The sequence below is a fragment of the Melospiza georgiana genome, chromosome 5 (genome assembly GCF_028018845.1).
Source record: "Melospiza georgiana isolate bMelGeo1 chromosome 5, bMelGeo1.pri, whole genome shotgun sequence".
In the NCBI taxonomy this organism is placed as follows: Eukaryota; Metazoa; Chordata; class Aves; order Passeriformes; family Passerellidae; genus Melospiza; species Melospiza georgiana.
In genome coordinates this window covers 30,468,078-30,485,635 of record NC_080434.1, presented here as the reverse complement: position 1 = coordinate 30,485,635, position 17,558 = coordinate 30,468,078, and the positions used below count along the sequence as shown (strand labels likewise).

The 17,558-nt window shown below is 35.3% G+C and overlaps 1 protein-coding gene across 2 annotated transcripts in view; it reads left to right on the top strand.

Moving 5' to 3' along the window:
* Positions 1-17,558, top strand: part of LRBA (LPS responsive beige-like anchor protein) — a 368,385-nt gene that overhangs the window by 250,011 nt on the left and 100,816 nt on the right. For both annotated transcript variants that reach the window (XM_058024236.1, XM_058024237.1), the window contains 3 exons: positions 768-880; positions 15,293-15,433; positions 16,680-16,799. In XM_058024236.1, the coding sequence (XP_057880219.1) occupies positions 768-880; positions 15,293-15,433; positions 16,680-16,799 (374 nt within the window). The remainder of the gene's footprint in view (positions 1-767; positions 881-15,292; positions 15,434-16,679; positions 16,800-17,558) is intronic.

Below are 17,558 nucleotides of genomic sequence, written 5' to 3'. Positions count from 1 at the left end.
AACCCTCTGCAACAATATAATAAAAAGAGACAGGATCCATGTAAAAACTGCATTTTAAATTTAGAAACCAGGCTTTGGGGTGTGTATGTGTGCATGGTATATGTTTAATCTAATTGAATATTTTGGTTTTATTGGAAGAACTATATTATTTCCATCTTAGATACACAAAGATGTACACATGAACCTCTATCTAGACCAAATTTTCCGTCCTGGTAAATGTTGGCATATCCATAGATGGACAATGGGCAAGGATGAATTCCTCTCAGAGTGAATTCTCTAGATGGAACAGTCATTAATTGTAAAATTCTTCAGTCTGAATTCCTGAGCTACTTCATTCTTCTTTCATATATTGTATTTAAAACATTATGTAAAAAGAATGCTTTAGTTTTTAGTATCAACAAAAATCATTGACCCTCCATTTTTGGAAGAGTGTTTCACCTTAAGGAAATGGAAGACAAGATGATGTAAACAAGGAAGGAGAATTGCGTAGGAAATGAATGAATTTAGCTGTCAATCTTAGTGTATGCAAAAGAGTTTACAATTAAAGGGAAATGGGCTGAAATGTTTTAGATTAAATACTAGCATACTGTCAACTTTTCCATTATCCTTTCAATAAAGTAAAATAGAATATTGAAATTATAACAGATCTGAAATAAACTGCAGTTCTTTCAAACAGCTCATAAAGTTATATTGCTGTATCTGTAGAGATTGGTATTTAGTTAAATGTAGCTCTTTATTCACAGTGGAGTTTTTTTGTTGCTTGTCAGGTCGAACTTACAATGATTTGAACCAGTACCCTGTCTTCCCTTGGGTTATCACCAACTATGAGTCAGAGGAATTGGACCTTACGCTTCCCAGCAACTTCAGGGATTTGTCAAAGGTATTTGTCATTAAATATACTTTTATATTTTTATCATAGTAGTTTGCAGTCTTATAAACATTTTCTGTGCTTAGTACTATGTTTAGTATTAATGTTTCCTGCATGACCTTTAAAAGTGTTTGATTTCTTCATGTGTGTACTGATAATAAGAATCAGATTGTGTAAAAATGAATTATTAATGTATTCTTATTGCATCTGATTGTATCAACCCAATAATTGTTGTTGGAAGGTGCTCCTAGTTGGAACAAAGACATTACATTTCATTTCAAATTTTAATGAAGTCAGAAATGCTGAAGCTGTTAAAGATTAAAATTTAGCCTGTTTCTGTTTATTTTTTTTCTGATGAGAATTGTACTTTTTTTAGTAGCAAACCCTGTGTTACCATTATATTTTAGGTACTTTTAAATCATTGCCAATATTCCAATGAGTGGAAACTTCATTTTATCACTTCCTCTGTGCACCCCTTCAGGTATGCTGGAGTAACGCAGCTGTCCTTAGTAAGAAAGACATTGGCAGGTTTGAGCAATTTTTCCAAACAATTCCTTTCTGGCAGAGTGGCCTTGTGAGTTTTTGCAACAGTCGCCCCACCATCTGCAGATTTGATATATAGACTGTTTGTGGAGTGTGATTATTCTCTTGCAATGCTTTCCCAGAAGGGACTATTTCATTTTACAAAGTAGAAGTATCTCTCATTTTTTCTACAAGGACTGGGTGCACTAATCAGCAAGCAGGATTTTTTTCTAAAAGGTAACTTTTATGGGAAATGGTTGGCATGTGGAGCAATATAGCTAATTAGTAGAAAAGGTAAGGAGAGTATTTTAATTATAGCTCTTTTTAAAAGTCTTTTATAAATTGATAATTTGCTACTAAAAAATCCCCATGGAAGTATGGAAGCTTTAAAAGTTTTTGCTTTCAGTTTGCAATTGAATAAACTAAACACTAGTCTGTGAAAAGGGTTTATTACTGATTTAGTTTTTTTAACCTTAAAAAAGGTACTGTATAATCAGCAAATATTAAGACAAATAAACACACACACACATATATATATATGTATATATATATTTGAATATGTGTGTGTATAGGTATATTTGAAGACTGTGAATTTTGAATGTGTATATGTACACATTTAAAGCTAAAGCAGAGATTCTGAGGTACTATTGTTGTAACTTTTCCTAATAGTGTTACTTAATGTGAAGAAGTCATTAACTCTTAAGGTTTCTTAGAATGTCTGGCTGACATAGATCCACATTCGTGGGTAAACCTCACATATTTTATACTTTAATAAATCTTTAAAAGGTAAACATTTATTTATATCTATCACCAAGCTAGAATACTTTTGTGAATTGCACTTAAATTTACATTGAAAACTTGAAAGTAACGTCAGCCCTGCATAGCTTGAGTTACTACACAAATTAAGTGTACTAATCATTAATAAATTCATTGGTGATTACATGATTTCTGCAACCTCATTTTCCATTAACTTTTGTTAAGTGATGCTTCTGCATAGATCCTGTCATTGCTGAAATAGTTGAAGACAAGGAAAAGAATTCTCCAAGTTCTGTACTTGTGAGAGGTCTGTTTTAATTGTATTGTGATTTGTAAAGAGTCAATTCAATCAGCACTGTAGTCCTGGTCTTTCTTCCTCCTTGAAAGAGAACATATTTTCCTTATTTTAAGTTAGGTAATACGTGTTTTTGTTATTAACATTGATGGCTTGTATGGATTTCTCTGTTCATGAAAGCTGTTTTTGAGGAGGATTGCTAAGTGTGCTTTCAGTTCTGAGGGAATCTTTCCATTGCTGGTGCTGAGGGAGGACATTACTCAGATCTCATCTCTATCTACATTCAACCTTCTCAAGTATTTGATGGAAAACTGGGAGCTTTAAACAGCACATAATTATTGCATATATATTTACACACATATATATGTGTATGTGTATACACACACACACAGTGAGAGTCTTTATGCCATACCTGTTTCAAATAAAGCAGTTCAAGTTTTGGTTACTATTTTGGCAGTTCTAACAGTATCAACTCCATGTAGCTTAAATGTTAAACTTCATGTCAGATGATGAATTTGTGACAAGTATCTGGAAGACCTTGCTAATATTCTACTAGGAAAATGTGTGGATGTTATGTATGTTGTGATATTTTCATTGTAGCACTGTTATCCTGGGGGTAATGGTTCCAAACATGTACTAATTATGTATTTGTCATGTCTGTGCTTTTGCACTGCTAAATGTTTTAAAATATTTAAAGATATTTCGCTTCAATGTCTTCATGGTTTTAACAGTCATTTATTTCCTTTCCTCATGCATGCCCAGGAACTCATCACAGTTTAGTGCTTCCACTGTGTAAAGAAAAGGAAAATTTTGATTTTGATCTGGCAGAAAGGAAGTCAGGTCAATATATTTTTCTTTTTTTTTTTAGTGCCTAAGACAATGAAGAATTTACTTTTTAAAAATTATTTAGAAATCGCAAGTTATGTCAAATCTAAGTAATACTTTTTTTCAATGTGTCAGCTAGGAGTCCACAGTTAGTACAGATTTAAATAACTGCAGAGTGTAGGTTAAACCAACTCTTTATTTAAGCAGATTCTTCTGGCACTGTTTTGAACATCAGTCACCCAATGATAAACCAAAGCAACTGGAATGGATTGTGGTTAATATTGCTGTCAGCCTGACGAACGCTCCTGACAAATGCCAGGAGTGCACTGCCAGTCTGTTACCCTGCTTTGACTCAAGTGTTCATTCCTTAAGAGGTCACTGTGCTTTGGAATGAGTATTACATATTATATTTATAGTGGTATATATTTTATTTATACAACAGGCACAGTTTCCCACCTGAAAGTGTGGCCTTTTCTGCATCACTTATGTTATTCATGAGCACATTCTTTTCCTTATTCAGTGGAAGCAATAAATTGCATTGTATTTCTGAACTTGGATAAGGAAAGAAAATAGAAGTAAAAATACATGGCAAATACTGAGCTGTGTAAGCATGATTTTATACTCTCAAAAATTTGTTACAAGATCTTGCTGTATGCAAGGAGCTGTTGATAATTTTCCTTTCATAAGGCACAACATTTGTGTAAGATCATAAACTGACGTTACTGGAAGAAGAAATTTATGCTACTCTTAAATTTTCTTTTCTCTGCAGTATGGCTACATGTGTACATAATAATATTTTTATTAATATTTTTATGTATTCCATGCAGTATTTGCTAAATCATCATCAATTTTATAGAGGCTGTTATGCATGTAATAACTTATTTTCCAGTCAAGTGTACAAAAGCAACAAATAGCTCTCACCTTAGTGTAGTGAGGTGTTTAATTGGTATGTGGGAGCCACTAATATAAAACACACATTGATGGAAGAGAAGTAGTAGATTTTTTTTACTATGAAAAATTAAAGTAGTTTTGTTGTTCTGATGTCAGCTTTGCTCTTGGGTGTTCTGCAGCATGCCAACCTGAATTCTGTTGCAGGGTTCCCATTTCAGGAGCACAAAAGCACTGCTTATGAAACTTGTGCTTCATATTTTCCCTTGTGCAGAAGCAGATTTGAGATGGGCATTAAATTTGCTTAGTTATTTACCTCTTGGCAAAGAGACAGAAGCTAAAAAATGGTTTGATGCGAACCTATTAGAATTTTGCAAATTTTTAAAAGAAATCTTTTTTGTCTAGAGAGGCATTAAATCCTGTACAGATATGTTGTGACTCAAGTGCTTTCACATAGAAAATGTAAATTACATTTTATTCAGTTAATGCTGAATACACACAAAATGAGTGCAGTTAAAACTGATGAACTCACCAGCACTCAGTGTCCTTCTAAGTATAAAGCATGTTCAAAAATTGGACATTAAGGGAGGATGAGAAGAACAGTGTGAGAAATAAAAAGAGTGGATGTAGCGGCAGTTACTTATTTTGATAGGCAATTACATCTGGAATTTAGGCACTAAAACTTTTGAGGCATGGCACTGCTGGGCTCAGCACCTGTCCTTCAGATAGGAAATTTGTTATCTGTATCTGTGACAAAAGGTACCACTTAGTTAAAAAGTATTCCAAAGTCAGACAGGGTATCCTCAGAAGGAAGGTACAAATATTCTTCCTTTCAGGGTACCTCACATGAATCCCTGCTTAAAGCAGGACATTACAGGAAGTAAAATATTTTGAACTTTGTGTTAGAATCTGTGGTACTTACAAGAAGGCCCATTAAATTTTCTAGAATTTTGGATATCTCAAGAAACAGTGCTAGAGGTATTAATGCCAGCCTGAATGATACCTAGGATATATGTGATATCTGAAAAGGAGACACATATTTCGTTATTCATTTTTTAGTCCAGTATGGATTTTAGTATTTTTAGGATAAAGTATATTTCTCAGATCCTCTCCATTTTTAGATAACAAGTTTTCATGGGGTTTTTTTTGTGAAACACAAGTTGCTTCTTGGAGGAGAGGAGTACTTCATTTTCTCTAAAATGTACGTTGACAGACCTAAACATTTGACGTAATCACATTGGGAGAAACTTTTAGGAGAAGGGAAGCATGCAGACAGGAGTACTCAGAGCAGAACCTTTCTTGTGTTGGCTCCATTTAGGAAGCAATAAAAGAGCAAAATCTGGCTAGGAGAATGAAGACCCTCTTCTCCTGATCTGGTTTCGTTGCATACACAGAGACCTGAAAAGGGAAGGTGGGAAGAGAATTGCAAAGACTGTCTTTGAAGGAAGCTGTGTAATATTATTAAGTTCACATCCCATGACAGTGCTAGAACTTTAGGACTATTATGGGATTTCTTTGTTCAGATTGGATAATCTGTTTTGTAATTAGAAACAGTATAAACTAAAGTGCTGAGTAGTCTGTTATATTCCCTTGAAAGTTTTGACTTAATAAAATCATCTTTTCTCAGTTCTAAATAGGGAAAAGTGATTTTGTGAAACTCTGGAATGCCAGTGACGCTCAGACAGATGCCGTCATGGATGAGCGATAAAATGGGTTGATTATCCTTCCTGACAGCTGAGCCGCTGTGTCCTATCATTTCCAGAAGCACACTTGCCCAAATTGGGAGCCAAAGCTGCAAAGGGTCCCACGGGTCTGTGGCTGATGTGCCCCAGCCCTCCGTCCCTCTGTCCCCAGCCCGTGTCTGCAGCACCACGGCCAGGGACGCTCTCCGAGCGAGCCTGGGCGCCTGGGGTTCAGCACCGCGGACAGGGACACCCGAGACACTTTCGGGGGAAACCGCGGGGACAGCTGCGGGCAGGACGGGTTTGTTGGAATGAAGGAGCTGTTGGGTTGTTAAGGCCGACTTAGACATGGTCCTTAGAGACACTCAGCTGTTTGGATTTTAGTGTCAATTTCTTGTTTCACGTTAAGGACAGAGATTGACATTGCTGGCCGGGGGTCTATGTACAAATCACAAACGGGACAGGACTGTTGGGGAATGCACCTCGAGCTGTTTATTTTCCAGCATCAGTCTCATTGCATGGTTATGACAATGGGAAGATGCTAGTAGCTCACATCCTCAGTAGCAGATAAAGAACTTAATAACTTACTTCAAAAGTTTTTTGACCAGTCACACAAGGCAAAAACATACTGACAGTAGTTCTATCCAACCACTATAGGCACACGTACCTTTGGTTAAAACAATGCTTGCTTATTTCGAATACAAGACCTGCTTGTAAGCCTTAAGATACAGTGCACAGAGCTCCATTATTAGGCTTAGAACTTCTTAACATCTGGCTAGATATACTTTTCTGTAGCTTAGGGAGTTATTCTAGACAAGCATTAATACACAGACCATTGTTCAATTTGTCCTTTCTTTTCTACTTCTTATATAATTTTTTTGCTGACAAACCTTATGGACTACCGCTTAGCTCCAATTGCAGTTCTGCTGTCTCTGAGGCCTGCCTTTTGCAGCCTTCCCAAAACCCTCTGATTTTAAGGATTCCCACAATTGAATTGATAGGTTGATTTGAGCTTCATGCTGCGTCTATCTCAGGACTTTTTTTCTAGCAAACATGTAATTTCCACAGTGGTGTGTTTCTCCACAACTCCTGTGGAGACCTGCTGAGGCTGGAACTTGACCCAAATCTATCTCTGAGATGATTTTTCAAAACATCCTTTCTGGAATCCTACTCTGAGTGCAGATAGATTTTTTAAAACGTATTCTGGTACTTTATGTTGCTCAGTGACAGTGTCATAACCATCCTTTTATAGCATCACCTTTGAGGGGTTTTTTTTGTATTTAGTTGGTTATTCTCTGGGTCATACCACCTCCTCTAAAGAATGTAACAAGTGGATGATAGAATGCTTCTCATTTCCATTCTTGCTTTTTCTTGCATGTTCTCCTCTCTTCCCACCACATGCTTGTTTTCTGAAGTCACAGGAAGCATACTATTTGTACTTCAGATGCATAGATCAGTTTCTAGGATCGCTTAGCTATCTTCAAGCAATATTTTTAAATTTTTAAAAAAATTTTTTAGGTATTTGGGCAAAAGCCAAGTTTACAGGATCAAAAAGAATAATTTTAGTAATAACCATAATAATTTTAATCTTGCTTTGCCTCAAGGAGGAGTATTGTTTGTGATGTAAAAATTCCCAAAGATAAGAAAAATTGTAGCTCAAAAGTAACTGTGGATATTTAAAATGATATTCTAATTTTGGATCTGCTGGTATTGTCCATCTTGATGTTGTTTCAATTTTAGGTGTCCTGGACATATGTCATCTTCCAAGTGCAAATGAACTGAAGAAGGTTCATGACCTTCTAAATGGTCACAAGAAACCATGGGGCATAAGTCTGATTATAAAATCTACTAGAAATCAAAATAAAAAATAAAGTAATTTCACATGTGTCTTGGGCCATAGACATTCTAAATGTGTGTTTTCTGTCTTCCTGATGTAAAGTGAAAGTTATTCTCTTGATACAGTCTCTCTTCCTTTTTATAATCATACATTTGAACTCAGCAGATTATGGGTGCTCCAGTACACATCTGTGTAACTCAGATTTCTGAACAAGCACGATGGTGGCCAAGTTAAAAATTGCACTCATATGGGAAATGAATATGGGATTTTTCTCACCTAACTGGAGCTGTCTAAAGCTGAGTTGGTCAGACTCCTAGGAGCAGGAGACCTCTTGGGGTCAAACAACAATCCAGGCTTAAAAATAGTGGTCAGAAAATGAGAAAATAATAATCTCTGTTTAAGGAGGAGTTTGGGGTGGTTCTCAGGCTGTGGACTTGGATGCACACATCAACTGATCTTTCTAAAATTCAAACATCAACAGATAAAAATGTAGATAAAATGAGGGAAATCAATTTAAAAAAATACTAAGAAAAGATGGTATGATCCTAAAGGTTTGGGGTGAATAGTTTAACAAGATTAATTAAAATAATTTAGATATAATATCCAGCCAGTCACTTGAAGCTGCCTCAGAGTCATAACACAAGGTTCATTTCCAAAGTTGGGTGGTCACTGACATTCCAAAAGTTTGTTTGGAACTTTGTACTGTTCAGCATAGATGCTAATCTGAAAAAGAGTGTGAAATGGGAGCTGATAAAACTTTCTGGCAATGCTCCTCTGTTGATAGAATTGAAGGTGATGGCTGACTAATCAGGAGATCTTATGAAACAGGGTATAAGATGATGGATGAATTCACCTTAGGAGCAAAGCGATGCATGTGTGAAACAAGATACATTGATGGGCTCTTAGCTGACTATTTTTATTCAGGATTGATATAATCTGATTGGAATTTTTTTGAGTTTTATGAAACAGTACAGATTACAATAAAAAGCTCCTTATACATTCCCAAGTAACCCTTTCTAGCCTTCTGCTGCTCCTTTTCTCAGGCTTGGTGCTTACATGTGATAGAGAATAATGTTCATTTTGTGTGCCCTGAGAGAAATCTGCAGCAAATGTGACTTTGTGTCAGCTTTCGGCTTGAGGTCCTGTGCTCTTAGTACAAACAAAAAGGATTATGTTTTTAGTTCTGATTGTCTTATGTGGATCTGGTGCTAGGTACAATGGCAGCTGTTTTCTGTGGCTTGTATGATGTGTTGGCTGGGAACATGGTCTGTAAAAGGAAAGCAAACAGAGAATGTTTTCATCTTCTGCTATGACTCAAGTGCATGTGACTTCTCACTTAATCTTACTTCTCAAAATCCATGGAAGTATTGTTTGCTTGTTTTTTAAGCAAGGGAATAACAGTGCAGGGTTTTCCTTCTCTTGACAGGTTAAGTAATGGAGAGTGCATGCAAATGTTATCTTTTAACTGGCAGGGTTATTTTCTAAGTCCATACCCTCCTCACTGCCTGCAAGCAGCTGGATTTCCCTCATGACTCCCAGGGAAATCCTGTTTCCTTTCTCCCTGACTTCTTGGAAGTGTACAACACATAACAGCTGCCTTCAGTTTGGCTTCCCAGCAGTATGAAGGTGTAATACCTCAGGTGCAAAGTGTGTGACACATTCAGTTGTGCTGATTGTGATTAAACCTTACTGTGCTTTATTAGTGTGTCCTTAATTAGTTTGCAGTTCAGCAGTGCATTGTTTTGCAATCTGCTGCAGGTGTAACAGCATTTGGTACTACTGTTGGTAATGTGAAGGCATGGAGATTTTTCTTTTAAATTCCAATTCCTCCAAGTTTTTAGGTGACCTGAGGCATATTCTGTCACTGACCTATTGCTTAAACATCACTAATATTGCATAATAGGGATTTTTCTTTTTCATTTTTATGCTTAACATTAGCTTATAACCCATGTTTTTTAACTGTGAACTTTGAGAACCTTCTGTCTTTTGCACTACTAAGTATTATTTATATTGACATGTTCAGATATTCCAGTTATTATACCATCTTTAGATCAGTTTTTCCTGACTGTTCCTGATGTCTCAAAGGAATATGTGTGCTCTGAAAAACATCTGAAATATAAACCATATGTACAAATACTTTTAGTTTGCATGCACATGACTTTTTTTTTTGCTTATGTTCCAGCCCTTATCGAATTCTCAGTTATGAGAATAGAAATTGGAGTATTTTAAAAATTTTTAAAGCAGAATGTGATGATGTATTTATATCAAAATAGGTGAAGTACGCTCACTAATATTCATAATTATTGCAGTTTTAACATTGTGTATACAAGTTCAACTAGAGAATTCCTTATTGAACTAAAGCATTCAACTAGAGAATTCCTTATTTAACTAAGAAAGTGCATGACATCAAGTAGCTGCTCGTGTTCTTAAGTGACTAAATTATGAGTCATAATTAATAATAATAAATAGCATAACAGTTCGGAATTATTGTGTATTATTTAAATGCTTACTGGGGGAGAATAAAAAAGCTCAGTCAAATTCTATCCCATTGGCTTCAGGTAAATTTTGATTTATCTAAATTCATATATCCCCCTCCTAGCCCAGTCTTTGGTGTAGGTTTTGGGGAGCATCTGCTGTGAAACCAGTGTTTTTTTGTGAATGAATTGGTAAGGACTGTTTTTCTCCTTGATAAATGGAGATAAATGGATTTTTTAAATCTTATACCTCAAGGGCACTTTGGTTGATCAATGAGGGCAGCTCAAACAGTTCAGCTGATAATTGTGTTTGTTGTTTTCTTTGGGATATGGTTCTTTAATTAATTTGAGTTAGATATGCATTAAAGGTAAGATGCCCTCTAATAAGATGGGACCTAATTTTTAAGAAAACCATAGGCAGTTGTCTGAGAGGAAGAATGGTGAGGCCTTGCAGTGAGTGAGACTAGGCTGAGAGGGGGGAATAGCATTTTTTGGCTGTTCTCAAACCCAAAAATGACAGATGAGAGAGTAATGATCTACACTATATGAGTTTATTCCCAGATATTTCCCAGCTGACCTAAGTGAATAAAGTTTGGGTTTAGTTAAACCCTTGCATCTTGTCTTTGTATCTCTGTTGGGGAAAAAGAAATTTTTCTCAGTGATCAGACTGTCCTACTGACAATAATGCAAGTATTGGCTAGTTCAGTCAGTTTTGTGTTGGTGACACACAGAGTAACTAAGCAAGGTTTGAGTGCAGCAGAGCTTCCAGCAGTTGGCATATTTGTGGAGGAAACAAACAATGAAGCACTGAACACATTTCAGTTTCCTCAGTGTTAGAGTACACTGAGAAGTGGGCAAGCAGAGAAATCTTAGGGGTGGAAGAAATGCCTTAAAATGAAAGACCTGAAGAGCTCCACTTGTTATATTTATTAAAAAGCCTAGTTAGAGTCTGTGAGTATCTTTAAATTCAGAATATACTGGGCAAATAGAGACTTTGTGATATATCAGAGAGAAGCTTAGTTAGATCTCTTTGATAACGCATCAGTTAGATCTCTTTGATAACACATCAGTAAACTCATAACCAAACTGAAATACGTATAGTTTTTAGAATGAGGGTAAGAGCTATCAGCAGAAAAAGCTTCCAAGAAAAGTAGCAGATTGTCCACATGCTCAGGAGTCAGATGTCTTTCTGGAAAGCAGCTTGGCCAAATACAGCTTGTGCTGCAATCAAGTATGAGTAGTTGGACTCGAAATCATACAATGCAAAGGCATTTAACCTTCTGTCACACAAGCGCAAGGCTAGATGAGAGGACCTAAGGATCCCCTTGTTCCTTTAGGCCTAATATGAAAAATATCAGTAATGAAAACCAGATAGTCATCTTGGAAATAAGATGTATGGGAAACAAACATCATACTTGGCAAGGATGCTACCAAAATGGTTCAGTAACAAAAAAATTGTATTCACAGGAATACAAATACCTGGTTATATGTGGGTAAGAAAACAGTGTAAGAAATCACAAAGAAAAACACTTTTTCCTTTTTCCCCCCCTCTTTTTTCTTTTTTTAATTTATTTTTTAATTCCTTTTCTTTTTTTCATAATGAAGCTGTGAAATATTTGGAACAACACTATTTAAAATATTAAAGCACATTAGATAGGAGTAAAAAGCACCTCTTATCTTCTTAGATGTAGGATTAGAAATAGTCATATTGTAATTCTTTCTTTAGAAGACTTCAATATGTTTATTTAAAATCATCAACAGTTTTCCAAAATGGGTGGCAGAGTCTAGGAGAGGTTCTGCCTTCTGTAGAGAAGCAGTGAACATTCTGCTTTCTTCTGTTGGGTGCAGTGGGGCCTCTTCTGGAAACAGAGGCAAGATGGGCCAGTGTTCCAATATCTGGCACAGAGCAAAAGTAAGAACTAACAAATAAAACTGTACACCACAGTGTCTGGACATATTTGACAGAGTACATGATGAGAGTCAGTGTGTTTTCTCAGTTATTTTTCAGCAAACCATTTTTCTTTGTTATGTTTCAAAGGAAGCAAGCAAGCTTGGTCCAAAGACTGAGATTTACTATATTCAGTTCTTGGTAAAAATGTGAAATTATTTATTTTGAGGTATTCGTATATTTGAGAGTACTTGAAAAAACAATATCAAATGAGTTGTTTTGTTTTGTTAAGAATGGCTTTTAACTTCCATAACTGTAGCACATGTTACAACAACCACTTTGGGCCAAAAAACAGGTGCCTTGGGAAAAGTGAAACCAAAAACTACCTTACCCCAATTCTTGCCCAGTTTGGATCATCTTTTCAAATGGACTCTGACTTGAAAGCCATACACATAATTCATTTTTCAATATGATTTGAAAACTTTGCAGCCGTCCCTGATTTCATTCTTCATTTTTACTCCTATAATCTCCTCCATTGTTTTTGCTCATTGCAATTTTTCACTCTCTACTTTTCATTTTTCCCTCTCCATCTAAATAAACATTTTTTATTGGTGAACTAATATCTGATTTTCCTCTGGGAAAAGAGGTGCTGCAAATAAAATATGTTCTGGAATTTCAGGATATGAAAGCTTTTCAGCTCATTCTTCCTTAGAAGCTATAGTGAAACTGAGTTGAGCAGTGTAAATTTGTGGTCTCACAGCTACATCTAACACAGCTTAGTTTAGAGTTCCTCTTTTCCCCTTGGCATTTACCCACAAGGGAGGGAATACAGTGTGTAATCATGATCCCCTGTTAATTTTGTGATATGAAATAAGTGAGAAATTTCAATTAATTTATTCTTTTTTTTTTCTTTTTTATTCTGTAGTTAACTGTGCCCAGTGCAGTGTAACACAGTAGAATCACCTCATCCTTAGAAGCAGTTGTCAGAAAAATATGGGCCTGCCTGGTAGAATGTATTAGCCCAATACATTGTCTCCATTTTATTATGAAGCTGCTGGGGAAGCTGTGATATACAGCACTGTCATTACAGATCTATTGTTAGAAGGGCTCTACAGTCTTCTGTGCACTGCCATTAATTTATAGCAGTAAACAATATGTAGCCCTCCAACTGCAGCAAAGCAGAATCTTTTAATGAGGTGGATGTTATTACCACAATAAATCAGTGCATTCGTGTAATGTATAATTCAATGTGTGTATTCCCACTGTAACTTCTCTGAGTAAGCTGATAGTGTATCATTGTCAGTGCACAGCTCCACAGTTTTTTGTTTTTTTTTTTTTTTTTTTTCCCTAAGCTTTTTTCATTTGGGGACTTTTTTTTTATTTGCTTGCAAATAAATGTGACATGTCTTGATAGTTGTCCTGTTGCAGGCTTCAGAAACCAACTGTAACAATAACAGCTAAAATCAATACTGTGGATTCTGGCTATATAGATCTCTGCATGATACCTTTTTTTTATTTTTTTGAAAGGAGAATGGAATCAATTCTAATTGGGTTTAGTTTTATATTCAAGGAATGTAATTCTATAACTATTGATTTGGGCTATACTCATTTGGAGAGTAATAATAGAGGCAGATAAAGAGAATACATAAAATGTTACAGAACCATACAGCACAACACTGTTCCTATTTTTAATTTGTATAATTTGTCTACAAATGACCTCTTTTTTCTTTTCTCCCTCAAGCATATCTGAGCCTTTAGGGAAAATCAGTTCAAATGGAGATTCCAAAATGGTTCTTGTAACAAAGAGACTTCTAGGAGTCAGTTTCATACTTCCTTAGAATAAATTTGCTAAATCAGATAAAAATCCTTTTATACTGGAACATCTTGTTTTAAAGGGTTATATTTCAAATTAGTGAACTGCAAAAATAGTAATTAACCTAAGATGTTTTCCTTTATCCTACTGCAAAGTGAAAGCTGCTCTAAGTAAAAAATGTAAGATTAGATTTAGGTCATTCAAAGATCTAATCTGTCCTAGAAGAGAAAATACTTTGAAGCTTGTATGCCAAATTTCACGTGAGCTGCAAGGAAGAATTATTATTTGAATAATCATAATCTCAATAGCATAGAGAGAGTTTTTCACTTGAACTCTGCTTGAATTAAAGATGAGGTTAGTGATACTTTTGTTCAAGGACTTTTAGTTTTTCCTCACCTTGTAGTGTATTCTTAAGTATATTTATTCTTGAAGAAGAGAGAGAAGGTAGTATTGTTTCATGTTTATTCTTTGCTTATATTTGAATGCAGCCATGTCCATAGAGATGAACATAATTTACATTAATGACATACAGTGTGCTATATCTGTATACAAAATTGTATTACATGCATATTTTGCATATATATCTAAAGATATTTTAGAACTCTTACAGCATTTTACATGTGGAATTGCTAAATTCACTTTTGGGTTTCTCAGTGATTTGTACTCATGTTTTTTCAAGTAATTTATACAAAAGTCTGCTGAGGAAATACACAGCTATAGATAGCAAAATATTTCCTACTTTTAAATAAATCCCTGGGTGTTTATATTCTAGGTAAGCACTGAACAAAGAATAATAGTGTTGGTTAAAGTGTGGTAGACATTTCTGGTAATACATATGTTGTTTCTTTTATATCAATGTTTTATATAGGAATTCTGATCTTTCATTTGTCTATTTCTAAAGTTAAAATTATATGAATTAAGTAAAACTTTGCTCGAGGTGGAAAATAGAAAGCATAGAAACAAGAATAGTAATATCAAAATTCCAAGTCCACTGTTAATATTCTGCCACCTCATCAATCACTACTTTTTTCTCCAAAAAAATGTCAGAAAAAATGTTTCTCAGTGTTGCTTGCTATTTGCTTAATAGTGTACCCAACATGCACACATATCCACAGGCACCCAAGTTAAACAAGACTTTGTCCCAGACATTCCACTGTGAATTGGATGGAGTCAGTGACTTGAATCAGCAGTAAATGGAGCCTGCAGTAATGCAGAGGAGATTTTTCCAAGCAGCCATGTGTGTGCGCATGGAATCCTGGTTCCAAGTACACAGATCTCCTCAGGTGCTTACAGGAACCAACATCTGCTTTTGCAAAGCACCAAACCTAGTCTTCTCCACACATGCTAATAATTCTGGTTACCAAAAAGAGCAAGGGGAGTATGATGTGAGAGCATTCACATTGATCTTATATGCTTAATGAGGTTATTTTTACCCATCTCACAGCCCATTGGAGCTTTGAACCCAAAGAGAGCAGCGTTCTTTGCCGAGAGATACGAATCATGGGAGGACGATCAGGTCCCAAAATTTCACTACGGCACTCATTATTCAACAGCAAGTTTTGCACTCACCTGGTTGTTAAGGATTGTAAGTATAAATTAAAAAATTATTTTCCTTTAAATGATAATTAAAGCAACAAAAATCTAAACTAAAGCTGAAGGATATATGAGAGTACTGAAATTTTCTGGTAATTGCAATCAGTAGCATAGGAGAAATGTGCTCCGAAGTTCAAGCAGAAGTTTCAGTTTTTCTGGTACAGCCTTTTCAAATCAGTAACGCTTTTTTTCCTTAAAAATTGCTTTTTAGTGTACGTATTTCTTTAAACATGGTTAACTTCCCTTGCTTGCATATTTTCTGACTGGACAAAGTAGCAAGCATTTGTGGTTCTTAATTAATATATTTAATTTTCCCCTCCTAATGACTGAGAGTTGATTTCTGATGATCATGACGTTCTGTGATGTAAATAATTAATTTTTAAAAATCTGCTACAGTTTATGTGGAAGTAACTTTGAGCTACTACATATTGATCATGTATTGGTTAAACAATGCATTTTTCAATAAAATTGAAAGGTGATTTATCTCCTAGGAAGTAATTTCTTTGGGAAAGCATTAGCAGCACATCATTAATTAAAGCTTGTTAGAATGTACAAGCATACATAAATCCTTGAAGTAATTTACAGTGCTTAGCTAATTTCAAGCAATTATCCACTAATATGTGCTTAAGTGTTCTTTAACTAAGAGGAGGCTTTTAAATCCTCCAAACATTTTTCTAAATCATAAATTATATATGAAACAATAACAGTCCTGAAGCTCTCAGTATTGGGTGCTACCTTTTAGATTAACAGATCGCCTTGAACCAAGTAAAACACATTGTTTTTTAGATTAACAGATCACCTTGAGCAAAGTAAAACACGTTGTTTTTGTTACATGCTAGTTTAATAATTATCTAAGGCGCCTGAGCTTGTTCATGTTGTTGAGAGCAATTTGTGTCACAACTGACACAAACTGTAGTTTCTACTTCAGCCTTTGAGTATTTTCTTTTGGTTTTATTTGTTTTTCTTTATCTGAGTATATGTATGCGTGGAATAAGATTAAAAAGCATTTTATTGAACAAACAAGGATCAATTTGTATTTCTCATTCTTAAATAATAGAATTAACCCTTTGCTATTAATTGTGTGTCTGCCAGAAAAATAGCATCATTCACAACCAGAACCCAAAAGAATAATAAAGTTCTTGTTTTACCCTGAAATTTCTGAAGACATGCATTGTTTTTGTTTTTTTTTTTTGTTTTTTTTTTTTTTTTTTTTAATTAATCTTTTTATATGTCTTTAGGAGCCCTTCACAACACTTTTCCTAAATCTGCAAGGTGGGAAGTTTGATCATGCAGACAGGACTTTTTCATCTATTTCAAGAGCATGGCGCAACAGTCAGCGTGACACTTCTGACATCAAGGTAAAACATTTCCTGAAAGGTGCTAATGTATTTTATACTGCCTCTGCCTTTATTGCAGTTGGGAGTGTAGGATGGAAAGAAAACTGGAGCCATCCCACTTTTTGGAAAAAGATGCAAGGGAGATGAAATGTGGTTTTACTTTTGTGAGAATATTTCCGTGAATTCTCCTGTAAAACTGTAGCAAACATTTTTAGCACTGAGACTGAAATATTTTGAACTGGGGAGGAAAACAAAGAAGACAAAGATGCTGGGAGTGGTGGGAAGGATCAGATCTAAGAAGGTAGATTAATATCAGAGTTGGATTTTTTTAATGGAAGGAGGATGGAAAAGTGTAATTTGGAGAAAATCAGAGTCTAGCTCAAAGATGTCATGCAACAAGCCAGACACCTAAGTGACACAAAATCATTCACTCATATTTATGGTGAGCAGACACTTCAGGAAAGGGTTGGTTTGCAAATTACTGGAATGCAAAAATTACCAACTGACAGTGTTGAAAAAGGGATGTCTTTCTTGCATCTGTGAGAATCGAAAGCAATCAGTGACTAGTGGAATTCCACTCAGAAAAAGATATAATGTCTATATGAAATTGGGAAAGAAGAGTTTAGAAATTACAAACATGCTAGATATTTTTCAAATTTAATTGGTCATTATGGGCCTAATTTCCTTGTAACCTGCAAGATTGGCAGATGGAATTTCAGAGTGCATTTTCTGGGTTTTTTTGAGAAATGGAGAAGGAGAAAGATATCAGTAGTGGACAAA